The sequence below is a fragment of the Mobula hypostoma genome, chromosome 11, assembly GCF_963921235.1.
Source record: "Mobula hypostoma chromosome 11, sMobHyp1.1, whole genome shotgun sequence".
NCBI lineage: Eukaryota > Metazoa > Chordata > Chondrichthyes > Myliobatiformes > Myliobatidae > Mobula > Mobula hypostoma.
The window spans coordinates 3,786,554-3,809,332 of record NC_086107.1 but is presented as its reverse complement, the minus strand read 5'-3'; the positions used below and the strand labels follow the sequence as shown (position 1 = coordinate 3,809,332).

At 45.3% G+C, this 22,779-nt stretch overlaps 1 protein-coding gene across 1 annotated transcript in view; it reads left to right on the top strand.

Moving 5' to 3' along the window:
* The first annotated feature begins 2,169 nt into the window (after positions 1–2,169).
* Positions 2,170–22,779, top strand: part of si:ch211-266k8.4 (TBC1 domain family member 9) — a 151,069-nt gene continuing 130,459 nt past the window's right edge. Inside the window, exons 1-2 of the mRNA XM_063063112.1 lie at positions 2,170–2,340; positions 19,568–19,655. Coding sequence (XP_062919182.1) covers positions 2,225–2,340; positions 19,568–19,655 — 204 coding nt within the window. The 5' untranslated portion in view covers positions 2,170–2,224. The remainder of the gene's footprint in view (positions 2,341–19,567; positions 19,656–22,779) is intronic.

Below are 22,779 nucleotides of genomic sequence, written 5' to 3'. Positions count from 1 at the left end.
ATCTTTACAGTAGAGGAGGCCGTGGATAGACATGTCAGAATGGGAATGGGATGTGGAATTAAAATGTGTGGCCATTGGGAGATCCTGCTTTCTCTGGCGGACAGAGCGTAGATGTTCAGCAAAGCGGTCTCCCAGTCTGCGTCGGGTCTCGCCAATATATAAAAGGCCACATCGGGAGCACCGGACGCAGTATATCACCCCAGCCGACTCACAGGTGAAGTGTTGCCTCACCTGGAAGGACTGTTTGGGGCCCTGAATGGTGGTAAGGGAGGAAGTGTAAGGGCATGTGTAGCACTTGTTCCGCTTACACGGATAAGTGCCAGGAGGGAGATCAGTGGGGAGGGATGGGGGGGACGAATGGACAAGGGAGTTGTGTAGGGAGCGATCCCTGCGGAATGCAGAGGGGGGGAGGGAAAGATGTGCTTAGTGGTGGGATCCCGTTGGAGGTGGCGGAAGTTACGGAGAATAATATGTTGGACCCGGAGGCTGGTGGGGTGGTAGGTGAGGACCAGGGGAACCCTATTCCTAGTGGGGTGGCGGGAGGATGGAGTGAGAGCAGATGTACGTGAAATGGGGGAGATGTGTTTAAGAGCAGAGTTGATAGTGGAGGAAGGGAAGCCCCTTTCTTTAAAAAAGGAAGACATCTTCCTCGTCCTAGAATGAAAAGCCTCATCCTGAGAGCAGATGCGGCGGAGACGGAGGAATTGCGAGAAGGGGATGGCGTTTTTGCAAGAGACAGGGTGAGAAGAGGAATCCCAGTGGCCACACATTTTAATTCCACATCCCATTCCCATTCTGATGTGTCTGTCCACGGCCTCCTCTACTGTAAAGATGAAGCCACACTCAGGCTGGAGGAACAACACCTTATATTCCGTCTGGGTAGCCTCCAACCTGATGGCATGAACATCGACTTCTCTAACTTCCGCTAAGGCCCCACCTCCCCCTCGTACCCCATCTGTTACTCATTCTTATGCACACATTCTTTCTCTCACTCTCCTTTTTCTCCCTCTGTCCCTCTGAATATACCTCTTGCCCATCCTCTGGGTCACCCCCCCTTGTCTTTCTTCCCAGACCTCCTGTCCCATGATCCTCTCGTATCCCCTTTTGCCTATCACCTGTCCAGCTCTTGGCTCCATCCCTCCCCCTCCTGTCTTCTCCTATCATTTTGGATCTCTCCCTCCCCCTCCAACTTTCAAATCCCTTACTCACTCTTCCTTCAGTTAGTCCTGACGAAGGGTCTCGGCCTGAAACGTCGACTGCACCTCTTCCTACAGATGCTGCTTGGCCTGCTGCGTTCACCAGCAACTTTGATGTGTGTTGCTTGAATTTCCAACATTTTATGTGCCGTGTTGTATGATGTGGGCAATCACGGTGACCATGACTGTTCTTGGCAAAGAAGTGGTTTGCCATTGCCATCTTCTGGGCAGTGTCTTTGCAAGACAGGTGACCCCAACCATTATCAATACTCTTCAGAGATTGTCTGCCTGGCATCAGTGGTCACATAACCAGGACTTGTGATTTTCGTCCACCACCTGCTCCCATGGCTTCACTTGACCCTGATCAGGGGCTAAGCAGGTGCCACACCTCGCCCAAGGGTGACTGCAGGCTAGCGGAGGGAAGGAGCGCCTTACACCTCCTTTGGTAGAGACGTGTCTCCATCCTGCCACCCTACTTTAACAGTAGATACTATAAATAATTATTTTTAAAATTAAATTTTCAAGTTATTTTATGATTGCCATGACACTGCAGTGGAAATATGATTTTACATTATTAGATAATCGTAAATATCTTCTGCTTTACACGGTATTTAAATAATTTCTCCTGATATTTGTAATCAGATTGCGTGCATAGCTTTATTGTCCTTTCTGGTCAACAGCAACGCTCATCCAGCTGGCGGCCTCGAGGGATATAAAATGATTGAAAACCGGTGGGAATCACTGAAAGAACTTGTGTGGAAAACCCAGGGCGAGGAAGGGGAAAAGTTTTCAAAGGCAGAGATTTGAAGGCTGAATCGACCTTTGTTTTGGGAAAACAACGTCGGCCAATCGGCAGAGAGGAGAGAAGCCATTGGTCCGCCGGTCACCGACCAATGGCCACTCCCGACGGGGCGCGTCCGGAGGCGGCGCCAGATTCGAATGTTCCTTTAATTTGACTGAGGCAGCGGTTCCGGAGAGATCTTCGCGTTACTTCTGCCGGGGAGAGACCGTCCCGGCGGCTGCCGAACATGGACAGCTGCCCGTCTGGGAAGCGCTGTGTCCTCGGCTTCGATGAGTTCGGATTCGCCGTGTTCCGGAGACACTGTCACAGGTGGAAACGGCAGCACCGCAGCCATGATTACAGGTGAGTCCTGACACGGCCCACTGAACAAACCCAGACCAGAGGTCACGCTGAAAAATCGCACCATTATTCAACTAGAGATAACGAACGCATCAATAACCAGTCCAAAATCTCTCAACTAACGGGACCATCAATAAACCAGACCCAAACCAGGGAAAATCCACTCACTCAACAAAACTAGAACTTGAATAAATCAGACCAACACACCTGCCAGCTTTTGCTCTACCTTTCCCTCCCCTCCACCTTCTTATGCTGTCCCCATCCTCCAATCCAGGTGAAGGGTCTCTAGATTGTCTGTTTCCTGTCATGGATGCTGGCAGGCTAACTGAGTTCCTCTGGTGTTTTATGTGTTGCAACTAACCAGATAGTCAATTGATCAGAGAAAATCCACTCAACAGACCTTTATTATCAATAAAACACATAGTTAGTAAACTAGAGGAACCCACACTCTCAATAAACCACACTAACTGACTCAATAAGCCATACTGCCATTGAACTACACCAAAAACCAATCAATAAACCACAAGACAAAGGAATATGTAACATATTCCAAATGAACCTACTTGAAAAGCCTGACCATGAACAATTCGGATTAAAATCAATTCAATAAACTATTCTGTCAATACAGCCGACTGAACCTGTACAATAAATACACTAAGTCATCTTGGGCCTATCTGTGAGAATGACTTGCTTTTACTACATTTCTGTCAGGGTTTGAGGGTGAGTGATGAGGCTATGATGTGGTGCACAGATAGGGTAACTTGGGAGTTCTGCCATTTATGTTGGCTCTCTGCATGAAGGAACTTCTAGGTTTACAAACACAAGAAAATCTTCAGATGCTGGAAATCCAGAGCAACGCACACCCAATGCTGGAGGAACTTAAAAGGCCAGGCAGTATCTGTGGAAAAGAATAAATAGTCGACGGTTCAGGCCGAGACCCTTCATCAGGGCTGGTGGTTCTTCATAAAGTTATGGAGTTCTACAGCACAGAAATGGGCTCTTTAGCCCAATTCATTGCTGCAAACCTTGATTCCTACCTACACTAATCCCATCAGCCCGCATCCCTTTCCTGCTCGGCAATTTAAGTGTAGGCATTCTGATATGAATATCCACGGACTCCTCTACTGTCAAAATGAGGCCATATTCGGGTTGGAGGAACAACACTTTATATTCCGTCTGGGTAGCCTCCAACCTGATGGCATGAACACTGACTTCTCTAACTTCCGTTAATGCCCCACCTCCCCTCCGTACCGTATCCCTTATTTTTTTTTATTTATTATCTTTTTTTCTCTCTCTTTTCCCTGTCTCTCTCACTATAACTCCTTGCCTATCCTCTGGGCTCCCCTCCCCCTTTCATTCTCCCTAGGCCTCCCATGATCCTTTCCCTTCTCCAGCCATGTATCCCTTTTGCCAATCAACTTTCCAGCTCTTGGCTCCATCCTCCCCCTCCTGTCTTCTCCTATCATTTTGGATCTCCCCCTCCCCCTCCTACTATCTCTCTTCTTTCAGTTAGTCCTGATGAAGGGTCTCGGCCTGAAACGTCGACTGTACCTCTTCCTATAGATGCTGCCTGGCCTGCTGCGTTTACCATCATTTTTTATGTGTGTGGCTATTTAAGCACCTGTCTTTTAAACATTGATATCCCAATTGCACAATGTTATAATCAGGTTTATTATCACCATCTGTGAAAAGGACGTTTCCTATAGTGGGGAAGTCCAGGAGCAGAGGACACAGCCTTTAGAACAGAGATGAGGAGGAATTTCTTTAGCCAGAAGGTGGTGAATCTGTGGAATTAATTGCCACAGGCAGCTGTGGAGGTTAAGTCACTGGGTAAATTTAAAGTGGAAGTTGATGGGTTCTTGTTTAGTATGGATGTCGAAGGTTATGGGGAGAAGGCAGCAGAATAGCGCAGAGAGGGAAAAAATCATTCATGATGAAATGGCAAAGCACTCTTGATGGGCTGAATAGCCTAATTCTGCTCCTATGTCTTATGAACTTATATAATGTAAAGTTTGTTGTTTTGTAGTGGCAGTGCAGTGTAAGAACATAAAATTATTTCAAATTACAAAAATAAAAAATAGTGCAGAAAGAGGAATGTGGACCCGATCATGGGTTTATGGACCTGATCAGAAATCTGATGATGGAGAGGAAGGAGCTGTTTCTGAATTGTTGAGTGTGGTTTTTCAAGCTCCCATACCTCCTCAATGATAATAATGAGAAGAGGATATTTCTCAGATGATGAGGATCCTTGGTGTGGATAGCACTTCGAGGCATCACCTCTTGAAGATGCCCTTGGTGGTGGGAAGGGGTTGTGCCCATGCTGGAGGTGGCCGAGTCTACAACTTTCTTCAGCATCTTGTGATCCGATGCATTGGAGCTTCGGTACCATGCTGTACTGCAGCCAGTTAAAATGCTGTCCTCCATGCGTCTATAGAAATTTGCAAGAGCCTTTGGTGATGTACCGAATCTGATTGTGGACTTCAGGAAGGGTAAGACGAAGGAACACATACCAATCCACATAGAGGGATCAGAAGCGGAGAGAGTGAGCAGTTTCAGGTTCCTGAGTGTCAAGTTCTCTGAGGATCTAACCTGGTCCCAACATATCGATGTAGTTATAAAGAAGGCAAGACAGCGACTATACTTAATTAGGAGTTTGAAGGGATTTGGTATGTCAACAAACACATTCAAAAACTTCTATAGATGTACTGTGGAGAGCATTCTGACAGGCTGCATCACTGTCTGGTATGGGATAGCTACTGTACAGGACCAAAAGAAGCTGCAGAGGGTTGTAAATTTAGTCGGCTCCATCTTGGGTACTAGCCTACAAAGTACCCAGGACATCTTCAAGGAGCGGTGCCTCAGAAAGGCAGTGTCCATTATTAAGGACCTCCAGCACCCAGGGCATGCCCTTTTCTCACTGTTACCTTTAGGTAGGAGGTACAGAAGCCTGAAGACACACACTCAGCGATTCAGGTACAGCTTCTTCCCCCTGCCATCTGATTCCTAAATGAACATTGAATCAGTGAACACTACCTCACATTTTTAATATATTATTTCTGCTTCTTGCACTATATTTAATCTATTCAATGTATGTATACTGTAATTGATTTACTCATTTATTTGTAAATATTTAATTTTTTTCTTCTTCCATATTATGTATTGCATTGAACTGCTGCTGCTGTTATCAAATTTCACAACATACGCCAATGATAATAAATCTGATTCATCAAATTCCAAGCTGCTGGCATGTTGTCTTCATCATTGCACCAATATGTTGGGCCTAGCATAGATTCTACGAATGTTGATGCCCAGGACTTGAAGCTGCTCACCCTTTCCACACTGACCCTTCAGTGAGGACAGTGTGTGTTCCATCGACTTCCTCTTTCCTAAAGTCCACAATCAATTCCTTGGTTTTACTGACACTGAGTGCAAGGCTGTTTTTGCAACACAACTCATCCAGCTGATCAGTCTTGCCTCTGTATGGCCCCTTGTTTTCATCTGAGATTCTACCAACAATGCTGGAGTCATCAGAGAATTTACAGATGGTGTTTGAGCTGTGCTTAGCCACACAGTCATGAATGTAGAGAGTAGAGCAGTGGGTTAGGACAAATCCCTGAGATGCACCTGAGCTGATTGTTAGTGAAATGTTATTACTGATTCATACTGACTTGTGTTCTCCTGATGAGGAAATTGAGGATTCAGTTACAGAGGAGGTACAGAGACCATGTTTTGAAGTTTTTTTTCTCCACTTCTCCATTTTAAGTAGACATGGGTCAAGACTTTGTACATAGTTTGGAATGTTACACCATTTGAAGGAGGTTTTTGAGAACACCCTTTGTCAATCTCTTGCTGTGACAGACCGTGGAGAAGACTACAAATGACATAGAGTCATAGAAAAGTACAGCACAGAAACAGGCCATGCAGCCCATCTAGTCTGTGCCGAACCATTTAAACTGCTGACTCCCATCGAACTGCACCGGGACCATAGTCCTCCATACCCCCACTGTCCATCTACATGTCCAGACTTCTCTTAAAAGTTGAAATTAAGCTCACATGCACCACTTGCGCTGGCAGCTCATTCCACACTCTCATGTCCCTCTGAGTGAAGAAGTTTCCCCTCGTGTTCCCTTAAAACTTTTCACCTTTCACCCTTAACCCATGACCTCTGGTTGTAGTCCCACCCAACCTCAGTGGAAAAAGCCTGCCTGCATTTACCCTATCGATACCCCTCATAATTTTGTATAGGTCTATCAAATCTCCTCTCTATACAGCTCTTGCTTCTCAGCTTCAATGGTCAGCTTCAAGCCTGACTTTCAATGCTGTCTTGTGTGGTCTTCCTGTGCCTAGGTGGCTTTTCTCTCCAATGCCAAAGATGTGACTTTTTAATTGACTACTACATTGCCCCGAGTGTGTGAGAGACTGGTAGAATCTGGGGGAATTGATGGCAACATGGGGAAAATTTAAAAAAAAGAGTGAAAATGAGTGCTGAAGGGTCAGCATGGACAGTGTACCTAAGGCCCCAGTTCTGTGGTCCATAACTCTAGCAGATGTTTCTTGTGTCATGGATGTGATGTATCTGAGATTCTTTGCCTTGTCCTCCTCTTCCCGGATGCGGGAGATGAAACTATGACGAATGTTGGATTCATTCATTCATTATGTGCCATGTCGTATGACGTGGGCAATCATGGTCTTTCCATGACATTGATTGTTCTTAGCAAATTTTTCTATAGAAGTGGTTTGTCATTGCCTTCTTCAAGGCAGTGTTTTTACAAGACGGGTGACCTAAGCCATTATCTCTACACTGGATTACAGTTATAGAGTCATAGCAAAGTACAGCTCAGAAGCAGGCCCTTTGGCCCATCTAGTCTGTGCTGAACTAAACTGCCAACTCCCACTGACCTGCACCGGGATGATAGCCCTCCATACCCCTACCATCCATGTACCTATCCAAACTTTGCTTAAAAGTTGAAATCAAGCTCACCCCTTGTGCTGACAGCTTGTTCCACATTCACAGGACCCTCTGAATGAAGAAGTTTTCCCTAATGTCTCTTTAGACTTTTCACCTTTCACCCTTAAGCCATGACCTCTGGTTGTAGACCCACCCAACCTTAACGGATAAAGCCTGCTTGCATTTACCTTATCTATACCCCTCATAATTTTGTATACCTCTATCAAATCTGCTCTCAATCTTCTACATTCTAAGGATAAAGTCCTAACTTATTCAATCTTTCCTTATAATTCGGGTCCTTCAGACCCAGCAATATCCTTGTAAATTTTCTCTGTACATTTTTCCTGTAGGTAGGTGGTTAAAGCTGCGCATAATGCTCCAAATTAGGCCTCACCAAGGCCTCGTACAACTTCAGCATAACGTCCCACCTTCTGTACTCAATTAGAGTGTAGAATTGTTATGCTTTTTTGTATTTTAATTTTCCTGTGCTAATAGTTTTTATATAATGACCTGTATGTGTGTAATTAAGTGAATTTTCTTGTAGTTGTACTGATTCTGTATTTTCTAGAGCTTCTCCATTTTTGTGCAGCAGGGATCACACCACATAGGCCAATTGTTATATTTGAAATGCTCTTATCTTTAGTCTGAGAATGAGACAATCATGGTTCCTTTTTCTTTGTTTCTTTTCTTTGTTTGGTTTGTTCCAATATCACTTAAGAAAATGGCCATAATCACTAAGTGTTATGCCTCATTCGTGGTATCCAAAGAACCTGCAGATCAATATCACCAGATCTAACAGTAAGGAATAGTCTCTCTTTAGATGACAATTATAGTGAACCTCAGGCCAGCTCATGCACTGTGGACATTTGGTACCTTTTTTCTGTAGTGAGGAACCAAGAATCAGTTTTGTGGGCTCCTTGAGAACCTCAACTTTGATCATTTGTAGTAGGAATTTCTCTGCCAGATGGAATACAATCTGCTTCTGTGATTTTCTTTTTTTTTTCATTTACCATTTGGCTTTTTGGACTTCATGTCGGTAAAGGATGGTGGCAAGGCTGCCCAGATAGTATTCTGTGGGATGCAGTATTGGAGAGAGTCATGGTTAAGGAGATTATTCTATCTGTATAGTCTCCAACCTAATGGCGCGAACATCAATTTAACTAACCTGGTAACTTCTCCCCTTGCCCTTCTCCCTTTTGTTTTCATTTCCCAGTCTCTTTCCCCTAGACCATAAGACATAGGAGCATCGAGTCTGCTCCAACACTACAACATGGCTGATTCCCAGATCCCACTCAACCCCATACACCTGCCTTCTTACCGTATCCTTCAATGGCCCTGACCGATCAGTAAACAATCAACTTCCACAAATATATGCACGGATTTGGCCTCCACCACAGTCTGTGGCAGAGCATTCCACAGACTTGGTACTCACTGGCTAAAAAAAAAATCCTCCTTGCCTCTGTTCTAAGGGGTCGCCCATCAATTTTGAGGCTGTGCCTTCTAGCTCTCGATACCCCCACCATAGAAAACATCCTCTACACATCAACTCTAGTCAGGACATAGAAGTATATATATATCTGTCCTCCACAGTGAAGACAGATGCAAAGTACCCATTAAGTTCATCTGTCATTTCTTTGTCCCCCATTACTACCTCGCCAGCATCATTTTCCAGTGGTCCAATATCAGCTCGCACCTCCTTTTCACTCTTTATAAAACTGAAAAAACTTTTAGTGTCTTGCTTTATATTATTGGCTAGTCTGCACTTATATTTCATCTTTTCCCTTCTTATTGCTTTTTAGTTGCCTTTTGTTGGATTTTAAAAGCTTCCCAATCATCTAACTTCCACTCACTTTTGCTACCTTATATGCCCTTTCCTTTGCTTTTATGCAGTCCTTAACTTGTCAGTCACAGTTGCCTATCTCTGCCATTTGAGAACCTCCTCCTCTGTGGGACATATCCTGCGCCTTGTGAACTATTCCCAGAAACTTCAGCCACCTCTGATCTGCTGTCATCCCCACCAGAATCCTCCAATCCACCTCTGCAAGCTCCTCTCTCATGCCTCTTTAATTCCCTTTATTCCATTGTGATACTGGTACATGTTAGTTATGCTTCTCCCTTTCAAATTGCAGTATGAATTTAATCATATTATGAACACTGCCTCCTAAGGGTTCTTTTACATTAAGCTCCCTCTATTAAGATCTGGGTTATTATACAAAACCCAATCCAAGGTAGTCTTTTCCCAAGTAAGCTCAAGCACAAGCTGCTCTAAAGTCCCCCATTACAATTGTGTCATTACCCTTATTACATGCCTTTTCCAGCTCCCTTTGCAATCTCAACCCCACTATTTGGAGGCCTGTATATGATTCCCATAACTTCTTTTTTATCATTGTAATTTCTTAATTCCACCCACAAAGATTCAGCATTCTCTGACCCTATTCCCTTCTTACCCATTCTCTTCTCCTCACCTGCCCATCACCTCCCTCTTTCTCTCATGGGGTCCACTGCCTTGTCTTATCAGATTCCTCCTTCTTCAGCCATAAGTGCATAAGACACAGGAGCAGGACTAAACCATTTAGCCATTAATCTGCTCTGCCATTCCATCATGGCTGATTTATTATCCCTCTCAACCCCATTCTCATGACTTCTTCCTGTAACCTTTGATGCCCTGACTAATCGAGAACCTATGAACATCTGCTTTATATAAACCCAATGACTTGGTCTCTACAGCACTGAATTGCCTAAAGTGCTCCTTCAAGTGGGCGCTGACTGTCTGTCTCTCTCTAATGATCTCCCCCCTGTTTCCTGGATGGCTCCTGCCTCAGATTGTGTTTAGACTATGACTGCAGAGATAACGATAGATGAACAAAAACCAGCAGCTCAAGCAGCTTCTATGGAGGCAAATGGACACTCGATGTTTCAGTCTGAGACCCTTTATCAGGAACAGGTCACTCTTCTCTTTGCTCCATCAAGGAGGAGGTACTGTAGCCTGAAGACACACGCTCAATATTTCAGGAACACCTTATTCACCTCTATCATAGGATTTCTGAATGGGCCATGAACGTTACCTCACTTTTTGCTTTTTTCCCCCTCTATTTGTTTTTTATATTTATTATTATAACTAGGGTGGCAGGGTGGAGATGTGTCTTTGCGAAAGGAGGTGTAAGGTGTTCCTTCTCTCCGCTAGCCTGCAGGATACCCTTGGGCAAGGTGTAGCACCTGCTTAGTCCCTCCGATCAGGGTTATGTGAAGCCATGGGAGCAGGGGGTGGTTGGTCAAATGAGCAGCCAGTGCATATCACAAGTCCTGGTTATGTGACCACTGACGCCAGGCAGACAATCTCTGAAGAGTATCAATAATGGTGAGGGTCGCCTGTCTTATAAAGACACTGCCCAGATGGTGGCAATGGCAAACTGCTCTAGAAAAATTTGCCAAGACCACGATTGTCTATATCATACCACACGGCACATAATGATGATTGTAACTTAAAAAAAAATTATGTATTGCAATCTACTGCTGCACAAAACAACAGATGTGACAACATATGCCAGTGATAGTAAACCCAATTTTGATTCCGATGAAGATTTTGGACCAAAACAGCCACTATCCATTTCCCCTCACAGATGTAACTCGACCCGTTGAGTTCCTCCAGCATTTTGTTTATTGATTCATATTTCAGCATCTGCTGTCTCTTGCAACACACGCAAAATGCTGGAGGAGCTCAGCAGGTCAGGCAGCATCTATGGACACGAATAAATAGTCAACGATTTGGGCGGAGACCCTTCATCAGGACTGGAAAGGAAGGGAGGAGAAGCCAGAATAAGGAGGGAAGGGAAGGGGAAGGAGGACAGACCAGGTGGAAAGTGGCCAGTGAGTGAGTGGGCCAGTGAAGGAGTGGAGCTTTGAGGCTTTGACTCGAGAGGCTTCAACGAGAAGAGGCGGAGGACGAGTTTGCTCTCAGTTAGGCTTTACAATGCCTCCTGAGACGGTGATGTGCCTCTCATGTGAGATGTGGCAGTCTTGGGGGAGCTGCCCTCTCCCGCAGAGTCACATCTGCCGGAAGTGCATACAGCTGGGCGATCTGGAAGACCGTGTAAGGAATCTGGAGCAGCAGCTGGATGACCTTCGACTCATAAGGGAGAATGAGGCTTAATAGATGAGAGCTACAGGGAGGTAGTCACACCTAGGCTGCCAGAAGCAGGTCGTTGGGTGACAGTCAGAGGGGGGAAAGCGAAGGTGAGCAGACAGGTAGTGCAGAGCACCCCTGTAGCCATTCCCCTGAATAATAAGTTTACCGTCCTGGATACTGTCGATGGGGACGACCGACCAGGGAAGAGCCATGGTGACAGGGCCTTTGGCACTGAGTCTGACCCTGTGGTGCAGAAGGGTGGGACGGAGAAGAGGAGAGCTGTCGTCATTGGAGACTCTATAGTCAGGGGAGCAGACAGGAGATTTTGTGGACGTGAGAAGGACAGCCTCCTGGGTGCCAGGGTCCGGGATGTCTCTGACCGGGTGCACGACATCCTGGTACGAGAGGGAAAGCAACCAGAAGCCGTGATACATGTTGGTACCAACGACATAGACAGGAAGAGGGATGAGATCCTGAAGTTTGAGTTTCGGGAACTAGGCAGAAGGCCAAAGAACAAGACCTCAAGGGTGACGTTCTCAGGATTGCTGCCAGTGCTACGTGATAGTGATGGTAAGAATTGGAGGAGATGGCAGTTGAATGCGTGGCTGAGGAGTTGGTGCAGGGAGCAGGGTTTTAGATTTTTGGATCATTGGGATCTCTTCTGGGGAAGGTGGGACCTGTACAGATTGGATGGGTTGCACCTGAACTCGAGGGGGAGCAATATCCTTGCAGGTAAGTTTGCTAGCATGGTTCAGGAAGGTTTAACCTAATTTGCAAGGGGGATGGGACCCAGAGCGATAGAGCAGTGGAAGAAGTGCATGGAGTAAAGCCAGATCTAACATATAAAGAGGCTTTGAGGAAAGAGAAGCAGAATAAAGGGTGTAAAAGTAGTAAGGGAGAAGGGCTAAAGTGTGTGTACTTCAATGCAAGAAGCATCAGGAACAAAGGTGATGAACTGAGAGCTTGGATACATACATGGAATTATGATATAGTGGCCATTGCAGAGACTTGGCTGGCACCAGGGTAGGAAGGATTCTCAATATTCCTGGATTTCAGTGCTTTAAAAGGGACAGGGAGGGGGAAAAAAGGGGAGGAGGGGTGGCATTACTGGTCAGGGATACTACTACAGCTACAGAAAGGGTGGATTATGTAGCAGGATCCTTTTTTGAGTCAGTATGGGTGGAAATCAGGAACAGGAAGGGAGTAGTTACTCTATTGGGAGTATTCTATAGGCTCCCTGGTAGCAGCAGAGATACAGAGGAGCAGATTGGGAGGCAGATTTTGGAAGGGTGCAAAAATAACAGGGATGTTATCATGGGTGACTTTAACTTCCCTAATATTGATTGGCACCTGATTAATTCCAATGGTTTAGACGGGGCAGAGATTGTTAAGTGTGTCCAGGATGGATTCCTGTCACAGTGTGTTGACAGGCCGACTAGGGGGAATGCCATTCTGGATCTAGTACTAGGTAATGAACCGGGTCAGGTCACAGATCTCTCAGTGGGTGAGCATCTGGGGGACAGTGACCACCGCTCCCTGGCCTTTAGCGTTATCATGGAGAAGGATAGAATCAAAGAGGACAGGAAAATTTTTAATTGGGGAAGGGCAAATTATGACGCTAGAACTTGTGGGTGTGAATTGGGATGATGTTTTTGCAGGGAAATGTACTATGGACATGTGGTCGATGTTTAGGGATCTTTTGCAGGATGTTAGGGATAAATTTGTCCTGGTGAGGAAGATAAAGAATGGTAGGGTAAAGGAACCATGGGTGACAAGTGAGGTGGAAAATCTAGTCAGGTGGAAGAAGGCAGCATACATGAGGTTTAGGAAGCAAAGATCAGATGGGTCTATTGAGGAATATAGGGAAGCAAGAAAGGAGCTTAAGAAGGGGCTGAGGAGAGCAAGAAGGGGGCATGAGAAGGCCTTGGCGAGTAGAGTAAAGGAAAACCCTAAGGCATTCTTCAATTACGTGAAGAACGAACGGTTGACAGGAGTGAAGGTAGGACAGGTTAGAGATAAAGGTGGGAAGATGTGCCTGGAGGCTGTGGAAGTGAGCGAGGTCCTCAATGAATATTTCTTTTCGGTATTCACCAATGGGAGGGAACTTGATGATGATGAGGACAATATGAGTGAGGTTGATGTTCTGGAGCATGTTGATATTAAGGGAGAGAAAGTGTTGGAGTTGTTAAAATACATTAGGATGGATAAGTCCCTGGGGCCTGACAGAATATTCCCCAGGCTGCTCCACGAAGCGAGGGAAGAGATTGCTGAGCCTCTGGCTAGGATCTTTGTCCTTGTTGTCCACGAGAATGGTCCGGAGGATTGGAGGGAGGTGAATGTTATCCCCTTGTTCAAAAAAGTTAGTGAGGATAGTCCCGGTAACTATAGACCAGTGAGCCTTACATCTGTGGTGGGAAAGCTGTTGGAAAAGATTCTTAGAGATAGGATCTGTGGGCATTTAGAGAATCGTGGTCTGATCAGGAATAGTCAACGTGGCTTTGTAAAGGGCAGATCATGTATAACAAGCCTGATAGAGTTCTTTGAGGAGGTGACCAGGCATATAGATGAGGGTAGTGCAGTGGATGTGATCCATATGGATTTTAGTAAGGCATTTGACAAGGTTCCACACGGTAGGCTTATTCAGAAAGTCAGAAGGCATGGGATTCAGGGAAGTTTGGCCAGGTGGATTCAGGATTGGTTTGCCTGCAGAAAGCAGAGGGTTGTGGTGGAGGGAGTACATTCAGATTCGAGGGTTGTGACTAGTGGTGTCCCACAAGGATTTGTTCTGGGACCTGTACTTTTCGTGATTTTTATTAACGACCTGGATGTGGGGGTAGAAGGGTGGGTTGGCAAGTTTGCAGATGACACAAAGGTTGGTGGTGTAGATAGTGAAGAGGATTGTCGAAGATTGCAGAGAGACATTGATGGGATGCAGAAATGGGCTGAGAAGTGGCAGATGGAGTTCAACCCGGAGAAGTGTGAGGTGATACACTTTGGAAGGACAAACTCCAAAGCAGAGTACAAAGTAAATGGCAGGATACTTGGTAGTGTGGAGGAGCAGAGGGATCTGAGGGTACATGTCCACAGATCCCTGAAAGTTGCCTCACAGGTAGATAGGGTAGTTAAGAAAGCTTATGGGGTGTTAGCTTTCATAAGTTGAGGAATAGAGTTTAAGAGTCGCGAGGTAATGATGCAGATCTATAAAACTCCGGTTAGGCCACACTTGGAGTATTGTGTCCAGTTCTGGTTGCCTCACTATAGGAAGGATGTGGAAGCATTGGAAGGGGTACAGAGATTTACCAGGATACTGCCTGGTTTAGAGAGTATGCATTATGATCAGAGATTAAGGGAGCTAGGGCTTTACTCTTTGGAGGGAAGGAGGATGAGAGGAGACATGATAGAGGTGTACAAGATAATAAGAGGAATAGATAGAGTGGATAGCCAGTGCCTCTTCCCCAGGGCACCACTGCTCAATACAAGAGGACATGGCTTTAAGGTAAGGGGTGGGAAGTTCAAGGGGGATATTAGAGGAAGGTTTTTTACTCAGAGAGTGGTTGGTGTGTGGAATACACTGCCTGAGTCAGTGGTGGAGGCAGATACACTAGTGAAATTTAAGACAGTACTAGACAGGTATATGGAGGAATTTAAGTGGGGGGTTATATGGGAGGCAGGGTTTGAGGGTCAGCACAACATTGTGGGCCAAAGGGCCTGTACTGTGCTGTACTATTCTATTTCTATGTGATGGGAGAAGCCAGATGGATGGGGAAAAAGAAGATGAAGTAAGAAGCTGGGTGGTGCTGGGTGAAAAAGGCAAAGGGCTGAAGAAGAAGGAGTCTGATAGAGGAGAGTGGACCATGGGAGAAAGGGAAAGGAAGGGCACCAGAAGGAAGTTATAGGCAGGTGAGGAGCAGAGAAGAATTGAGACGGGAAACAGAGTGGGGAATAGAAAAAGAGGGAAGGGGGAGGTAGAGACATTACAGACTCTTGTTCCTTTCTGTGATATAGGATGCCTTTTTTGCTGAAATACCCTTGCAGAAAACTGAGAAGTGCAATCTGTGAAATGAACCAGGTTCACATTGGTTCAGAGTGTCACTGGACTGTCATAAAAATCCATCCAATTCTCCTCATCTGGTCTGGCTTGTACTCTCTATCCACTTTAGTACAGGAGTGGAATCGGTGTGGTTCTGATGTTGTAGCCCATCCGCTTCAAGGTTCGATGTGATGCGTGTTCACAGATGCTCTTCTGCACACCACTGTTGTAATGCATAGTTATTTTGAGCTATTATCACCATCTTGTCAGCTAGAACCAGTTTGGCCATTCTCCTCTGACTTCTCTCATTGAAAAGGTGTTTTTGCCCACCGAACTGCTACTCAATGGATGATTTTTGTTTATCGCACCTTTCTGTGTAAACTTTAGAGACTGTTGTGCATGAAAATACCAGGAGATCAGCAGTTTCTGAAATAGTCAAACCACCCTGTCTGGCACCAACAATCACTCCATTTCTTCCCCATTCTGATGTTTGATCTGAGGAATAACTAAACCTCTTGATCATGTCTGCAAGTTTTTCTGCATTGAGTTGCAGCCACATGATTGGCTGATTAGATATTTGCATTAACGAACAAATGTATGGGTGAACCTAATAAAGTGGTCACTGAGTGTGTGACTCTACAACCACCAGTATAGGTGACACAAATGTCCTCCAAGGTAGCCCAGTAAATCACTTACTTCAAAGGAAGGTAGGGTCGGGCAAGAAATAATGGCCACACCATTGATGTCCAGATCCTGATAAATTAATAAGAAAATGTTTTTTTTTATCATTTGCCTAAGTTTTCGATTACTGCAGACAGAAAATCCCACTGGCATGATTTGAGTTCTTAGTACACTGACAACATACATCAAAGTTGCTGGTGAACGCAGCAGGCCAAGCAGCATCTATAGGAAGAGGCGCAGTCGACGTTTCAGGCCGAGACCCTTCGTCAGGACCCTGCTGCGTTCACCAGCAACTTTGATGTATGTTGCTTGAATTTCCAGCATCTGCAGAATTCCTGTTGTTTACGTTCTTAGTACACTGATGTAGTTTACTGTCATGTCCCCATTTGACCCTGGGGAAATACAAAGCAATGTCTAGTTGAAGAACAGAATGTTCCTACCATCTAGGACGTTTATCCCTCTACTAACATGTCCTATGGTGTGTTGGCCTTCATTATTCGGGGGATTGAGTTCAAGAGCCGTGAGGTAATGCTGCAGCTCTATAAAACTCTGATTAGATCATGCTTCCTAATATTTCCTTGGATTCAGAAACTATCAAAGCTCACTTAAAATTAAACACAATATTACATGGTAAATCTCTCCATAAAAAAGCAATTAAGAAAAATTAATTCAAAAATTGTTAGTCACTCCACATTTGTGTATCTTTGTTATAACTATTCCTCAACATGCAAATACAGAGAGGTGTTGAAACTTCTCAATGATTTCAGGTTCCCTGGCCCCAGTCATCTTATTTTTACTATGGATATCAGTCCCTATACACCTCCATCCCCCACCAGGAAGGCCTCAAAGCTCTCCATTTTCTTCTGGACACCAGACCCAACCAGTTCCCCTCACCACCACTCTCCTCTGCCTAGCAGAACTTGTCCTTACTCTAAATAATTTCTCCTTTGGGTCCTCCCACTTCCTTCAAACAATAGGTGCAGCCACGGGCACTCGCATGGGTCCCAGTAGGCCTGTCTGTTTGTCAGCTACGTGGAACACTCTATGTTCCAAGCCTACACTGGTGACTGTCCCGCACATTTCCTACACTACATTGATGACTGCATTGATGCTGCATTCTGCATACATGACAAACTTATCAACTTCATCCACTTTCCCTCCAACTTCCACCCTACCCAGTCCATTTCTGACACCTCCCTCCCCTTTCTAGATGTCACTGTCTCTGTCTCTGGAGACAGCTTATCCACCGATGTCTGTAATAACTCCACGGACTCTCACAGCTACCTGGACTATACCTCGTCCCACCCTGTTACTTGTAAAAAAGCGCCATCCTCTTCTCTCAAGTCCTCTGTCTCTGCCGCATCTGCTCTTAGTATGAGGCTTTTCATTCTCAACAAAGGAGATGTCCTTCTTTTTCCCTTCCTCCACCATCAAAGCTGCCCTCAACCTCATCTCTTCTATTTCAAGCATGTTTGCTCTTACTTCATCCTCCTGCCATCCCACCAGGGATAGGGTTCCTCTTGACCTCACCTACCACTCTACCAGCCTCTACATCCAGCACGTAATTCTCCAAGACTTCTGCCACCTCCAACGGGATCCCACCACCAAGCACATCTTCTCTCCCACCCCCCCCACCCCACAGTTTCCACAGGGATCACTCCCTACACGACTCCCTTGTCCATTCGTCCCTCCCCACTGATCTCCATCCCGGAACCAGTTTTTTTTAATCTCCAGTCCTGCCGAAGAGTTTCGGCCGGAAACGTTGACTGTATTTTTTTCCTAGATGCTGTCTGGCCTGCTGAGTTCTTCCAGTATTTTGTGTGTGTTGCTCGGATTTCCAGTATCTGCAGATTTTCTCTTGTTTGAAACTGACCAAGTTCCATAAGACCAGAAGATATAGGAGCAGAATTAGGCCATTTGGCCCATCAAATCTGCTCTACCATTTTATGATGGCTGATCCATTTTCCCTTTCAGCCCCAATCTCCTGCCTTCTTCCCACGCAGTCTTCTCTGTGGTAGTGTGCAGGGGCAATGACATCAATGCAGGTGATGCCAACAGACTCAATAGACTGATTAGAAAGGCTGGCTCTGTTTATAGGAGTCAAACTGGGCACACTAGAAGCCATGGTAGAAAAAAGGACCCCACGGAAAATCCTGGCAATTCTAGACAGTGTTTCTCACCCTCTGCATGCCACCTTGGCTGAACAGAGGAGCACTTTCAGTAATAGACTGACAAATGTGCTGCCCCAAGGAGCGCTATATAAGGTCATACTTACCCTCCGCCATAAGGCTCTATGATGAGTCAACCTAAAGCTGGGGAAGTGATGACCCCCTCCTGTTAGACTGTTTAAGGTAACTTATTTTTATTTATTTTTCTTACTTTTCTAATATTGTATATCTGTGAACTTGTGACACTGTAATTTCCTTTGGGATCAATAAAGTATCTATCTATCCATCTATCTATCTATCCATATACTTCTATGCCCTGACTAATCAAGAACCTATCCACCTTTGCCTTAAATATACCCAATGACGTGGCCTCCACAGCTGTTTGTGGTAGTGAATTCCACAGATTCGTCACTCTCTGGCTAAAGAAATCCCTCCTCATCTCTATTCTAAAAGGACGTCCTTCTGTTTTCAGGCTGTGTCCTCTGGTCTTAGACTCCCACACATAGGAAATATACTCTACAAATCCACTCTATCGCGGCCTTTCAGTAGTCAATAGGTTTCAATGAGGTCACCCCCTCATTCTTCTGAATTCCAGTGTGTAGAGGCCCAGAGCCATCAAACACTCCTCATATCACAAGCCTTTCAATCCTGGGATCAGATTAACTGCAGGATTTCTTATATTACAATAGTGACTGTTGGTTATCTGTTGTATCCAACAATGACAGGAGACCTGTGCAGGAAAGCTTTTAAAGTGGAAAAGCCATTGCACTCTCTTGACCTCAGAAGACTGAGGTCAGTAGTACAAGTAGCCATCACAAAACTGGGGTCTTCCTTGGTTGCAATGGATGACCATGACTTGTGTGCCTTGTAACTCAACAAGACTTTATAGAACCACCTTATTGAACATTAGATTTCACTGTAGATCTTACCTGCTCAGTCTGCCGGAGCTGACTTCATGTGTTAGGACAGGCATGTCCCTATCTCACCGGGGTATGAGGCCCACCAGCTACCCTCACCTGGTTTAGCCCCCTTGTTGAACCAGTGTACTGGGGTGTGGCTGCTGTCGCATCCAAACAGCTACTTGGAGCCGCAGGTGAGAGCTGTGTGTCTGGTGGGGACCAAATATGAGTGAGCTGCTCCAGAATGGACACAGATGTACTACCCCTCCCTGGACAACACTTAAAGGTGGTTTGTAAATTGCTTTAGGGTATTCTGAGTGTTTGAAAGGCTCTATTAAAGTCAATGTTTTAATACTTGCCTATTTTATCACAACTTAGTTTCCCAAGCGTCAGCGCGTCCAGGATGGAACTGTGGCAGGACATCCTCAACAACTGGGGTGAGGCTGGTGCGCAGTGGACAAATAAGGTAATGGAATATTGGGGCAGCACAGTGGCGTAGTGGATAGCGCAAAGCTCTACAGTGCTAGAGATCGTAGTTCAGTTCCCGCTGCTGTCTCTAACGAGTTTTTAAAACCCTGGTTCAAAGTGCAAAATTGAAAGTAAATTTATTATCAAAGAACGTGTATGTCACCATATCAATCCTGAGATTCATTTCTTGTAGAACAAAGAAATACAGTCGAACCAGTGAGAAACTACATACAACCATGTGGAGAATAAGCTGTTGCCCATGTAGCAGGTTTCCCTCCTTCACATAGCTGATGAATCTGAAGAAACTTCAGAGACCGATACAGTTTGGCACCAGTCACAGAGAAGTTGCCACTCTGCATTGAACTCAACATAGGACTGCCTCAGGGACTCCAGCTCCGTATTTTTCCTCGGTGTTTACTCCAGAAGCTATCCATGAGTGGGTATAGCCATAAGGCAGTGGAGGCTTGAGATCAGAGTTTCCTTTCTCCTAGATGAGCGACAACTACAGCTGATGAGCCCTATCTGCCTGAACTGGTTTTAATGCATCAGTAACCTGCCTTTGCCCCTTCTGTCAGTAGAAACAGTTCCTAAACTTAGTAACTAAGCCACACGTGAAGGCCCAGAGATGAACTTAGTTGTCAGAGGCTATTTGAGATCCGCACCATTGGGAGTATTTAATAGGGTTAGGAGTCTATCTCCACTCTTTCCCCCTCTCCCCTCCACTGACCCCCATCTATGGAACTAAATAACAATAAATAAACAATACCAAAAACACGAGTTGTAGAGTCTTTGAAAGTGAGTATGTAGGCTGTGTTCAGTGGTGAGTGAAGTTATCATGCTGCTTTAGGAGCCTGATGGTTGAAGGACAAAAACTTCCTGAACCTGGAGGTGTGGGTCCTGAGTCTCTTGTACCTCCTGTCTGATGACAGTAGTGATGGCCTGGATGGTGATAGGTGAGGGGCGGGGGGGTAGTCTTTAATGATGAATGCTGATACGTTGTGGCAGCACTCTTTGTTGATGTGCTCTGCTCTGTAGTGGAGAGGGATTGGACCACACTTGGAGTCCAACAACCTTCGAGTATTGTGTTCAGTTCTGATCGCCTCATTATAGGTAATATGTAGAAGCTTTAGAAAGGGAGCAGAGGAGATTTGCCAGTATACTGCTTGGATTGGAAACCAAGTCTTATTTAATGATTTATTTTATTTAACTATATGGTGGGGAATAGGCCCTTCCGACCCTTCAAGCCATACCAACCCAGCAATCCTTGAAAACTCAATTAACCCTAAATTTTAAAAACACGAGGAAATCTGCAGATGCTGGAATTTCAAGCAACACACATCAAAGTTGCTGGTGAACGCAGCAGGTCAGGCAGCATCTCTAGGAAGAGGTACAGTCGACGTTTCAGGCCGAGACCCTTCGTCAGGACTAACTGAAGGAAGAGCTAGTAAGAGATTTGAAAGTGGGAGGAGGGAGGGGGAGATCCAAAATGATAGGAGAAGACAGGAGGGGGAGGGATGGAGGCAAGAGCTGGACAGGTGATTGGCAAAAGGGATATGAGAGGATCATGGGACAGGAGGCCCAGGGAGAAGGAAAAGGGGGAAGGGTGAAGCCCAGAGGATGGGCAAGGAGTATAGTGAGAGGGACAGAGGGAGAAAAGGGAGAGAGAGAAAAAGAATATATAAATAAAAATAAAATAAAATATATATAAAAATAAATAACGGATGGGGTACGAGGGGGAGGAGGGGCCTTAGCGGAAGTTAGAGAAGTCAATGTTCATGCCAACAGGTTGGAGGCTACCCAGACAGAATATAAGGCCTCCTGTCCCATGATCCTCTTGTATCCCTTTTGCCAATCACCTGTCCAGCTCTTGGCTCCATCCCTCCCCCTCCTATCTTCTCCTATCATTTTGGATCTCCCCCTCCCCCCCCCCACCTTCAAATCTCTTACTAGCTCTTCTTTCAGTTAGTCCTGACGAAGGGTCTTGGCCTGAAATGTCAACTGTACCTCTGCCCAGAGATGCTGCCTGGCCTGCTGCGTTCCCCCAGCAACTTTTATGTGTGTTGCTTAACCCTAACTTTTTCTACAGAAGTGGTTTGCCACTGACTACTTCTGGGTGGTGTCTTTACAAGACGAGTGACCACAGCCATTATCAATACTCTTCAGCGATTGTCTGCCTGGTGTCAGTGGTCACATATCTGGGCCTTGTGATGTGCACCGGCTGCTCCCATGGCTTCATGTGACCCTGATTGTGGTCTATGGAAGTGTTACATCTCACCCAAGGGTGACCTCCAGGTTAATGGAGGGAAGGAGTGCTTTACACCTCCTTTGGAAGAGAACCATCTCCACCCTGGTTAATACCTACACCAGATTAGGGTGTAGAATTGTTATAATTTCGTAGTTTATTGTTTTATATAAGATTTGTATGTGTTTAATTGTGCATTGAGTTTTCTAGTAATTGTAGTGCAGCTGATTTTCTATTTTCTTAGAAGCTTCTCTGTTTTTCTGCAGTATGTATCGCACTACTTGAATCTGGCTATTTCATAGGTTAATTGTTATATTATGAATGTTGTTATCTCTAGTCTGAGAGTGAGACAATCACAACTCGTTTTCCTTTGTTTATTTTCTTTACTCAGTTTGTTCTAATATCACTTGAGAAAATAGCCATAATCACCAAGTATTATACCACATTCTTGACATCCGAAGAACCTGCAGACCAATATCACCAGATCCAACAGAAGGGAAAAGTCTCCCTGCTCCCATATGCCCCTGACTGAGGGGCTAAGCAGGTGCTACACCTTGCCCAAGGCTGACCTGCAGGCTAGTGGATGGAAGGAGAGCCTTACACCTTCTGTGGTGAAGGCATATCTTCACCCCACCACCCACTCCATGGTATGTCTGTAGAAATTTGCAAGAGTCTTTGGTGACATACCTTGGCTGAAGGTTGTTACAGTATTTGTTAATGTCACGTGTAGCAAGATACGGTGAAAAGCTTTTTTTGCATGCTGTCCAGACAGATCACGTCATACACAGTTACATCAAAATAGTAAAATGAAACAGAATTTAGAATATAGCGTTGCAGTCACAGAGATTGTGCAGTGCAGGTAGACAAAATAAAAAGCAAC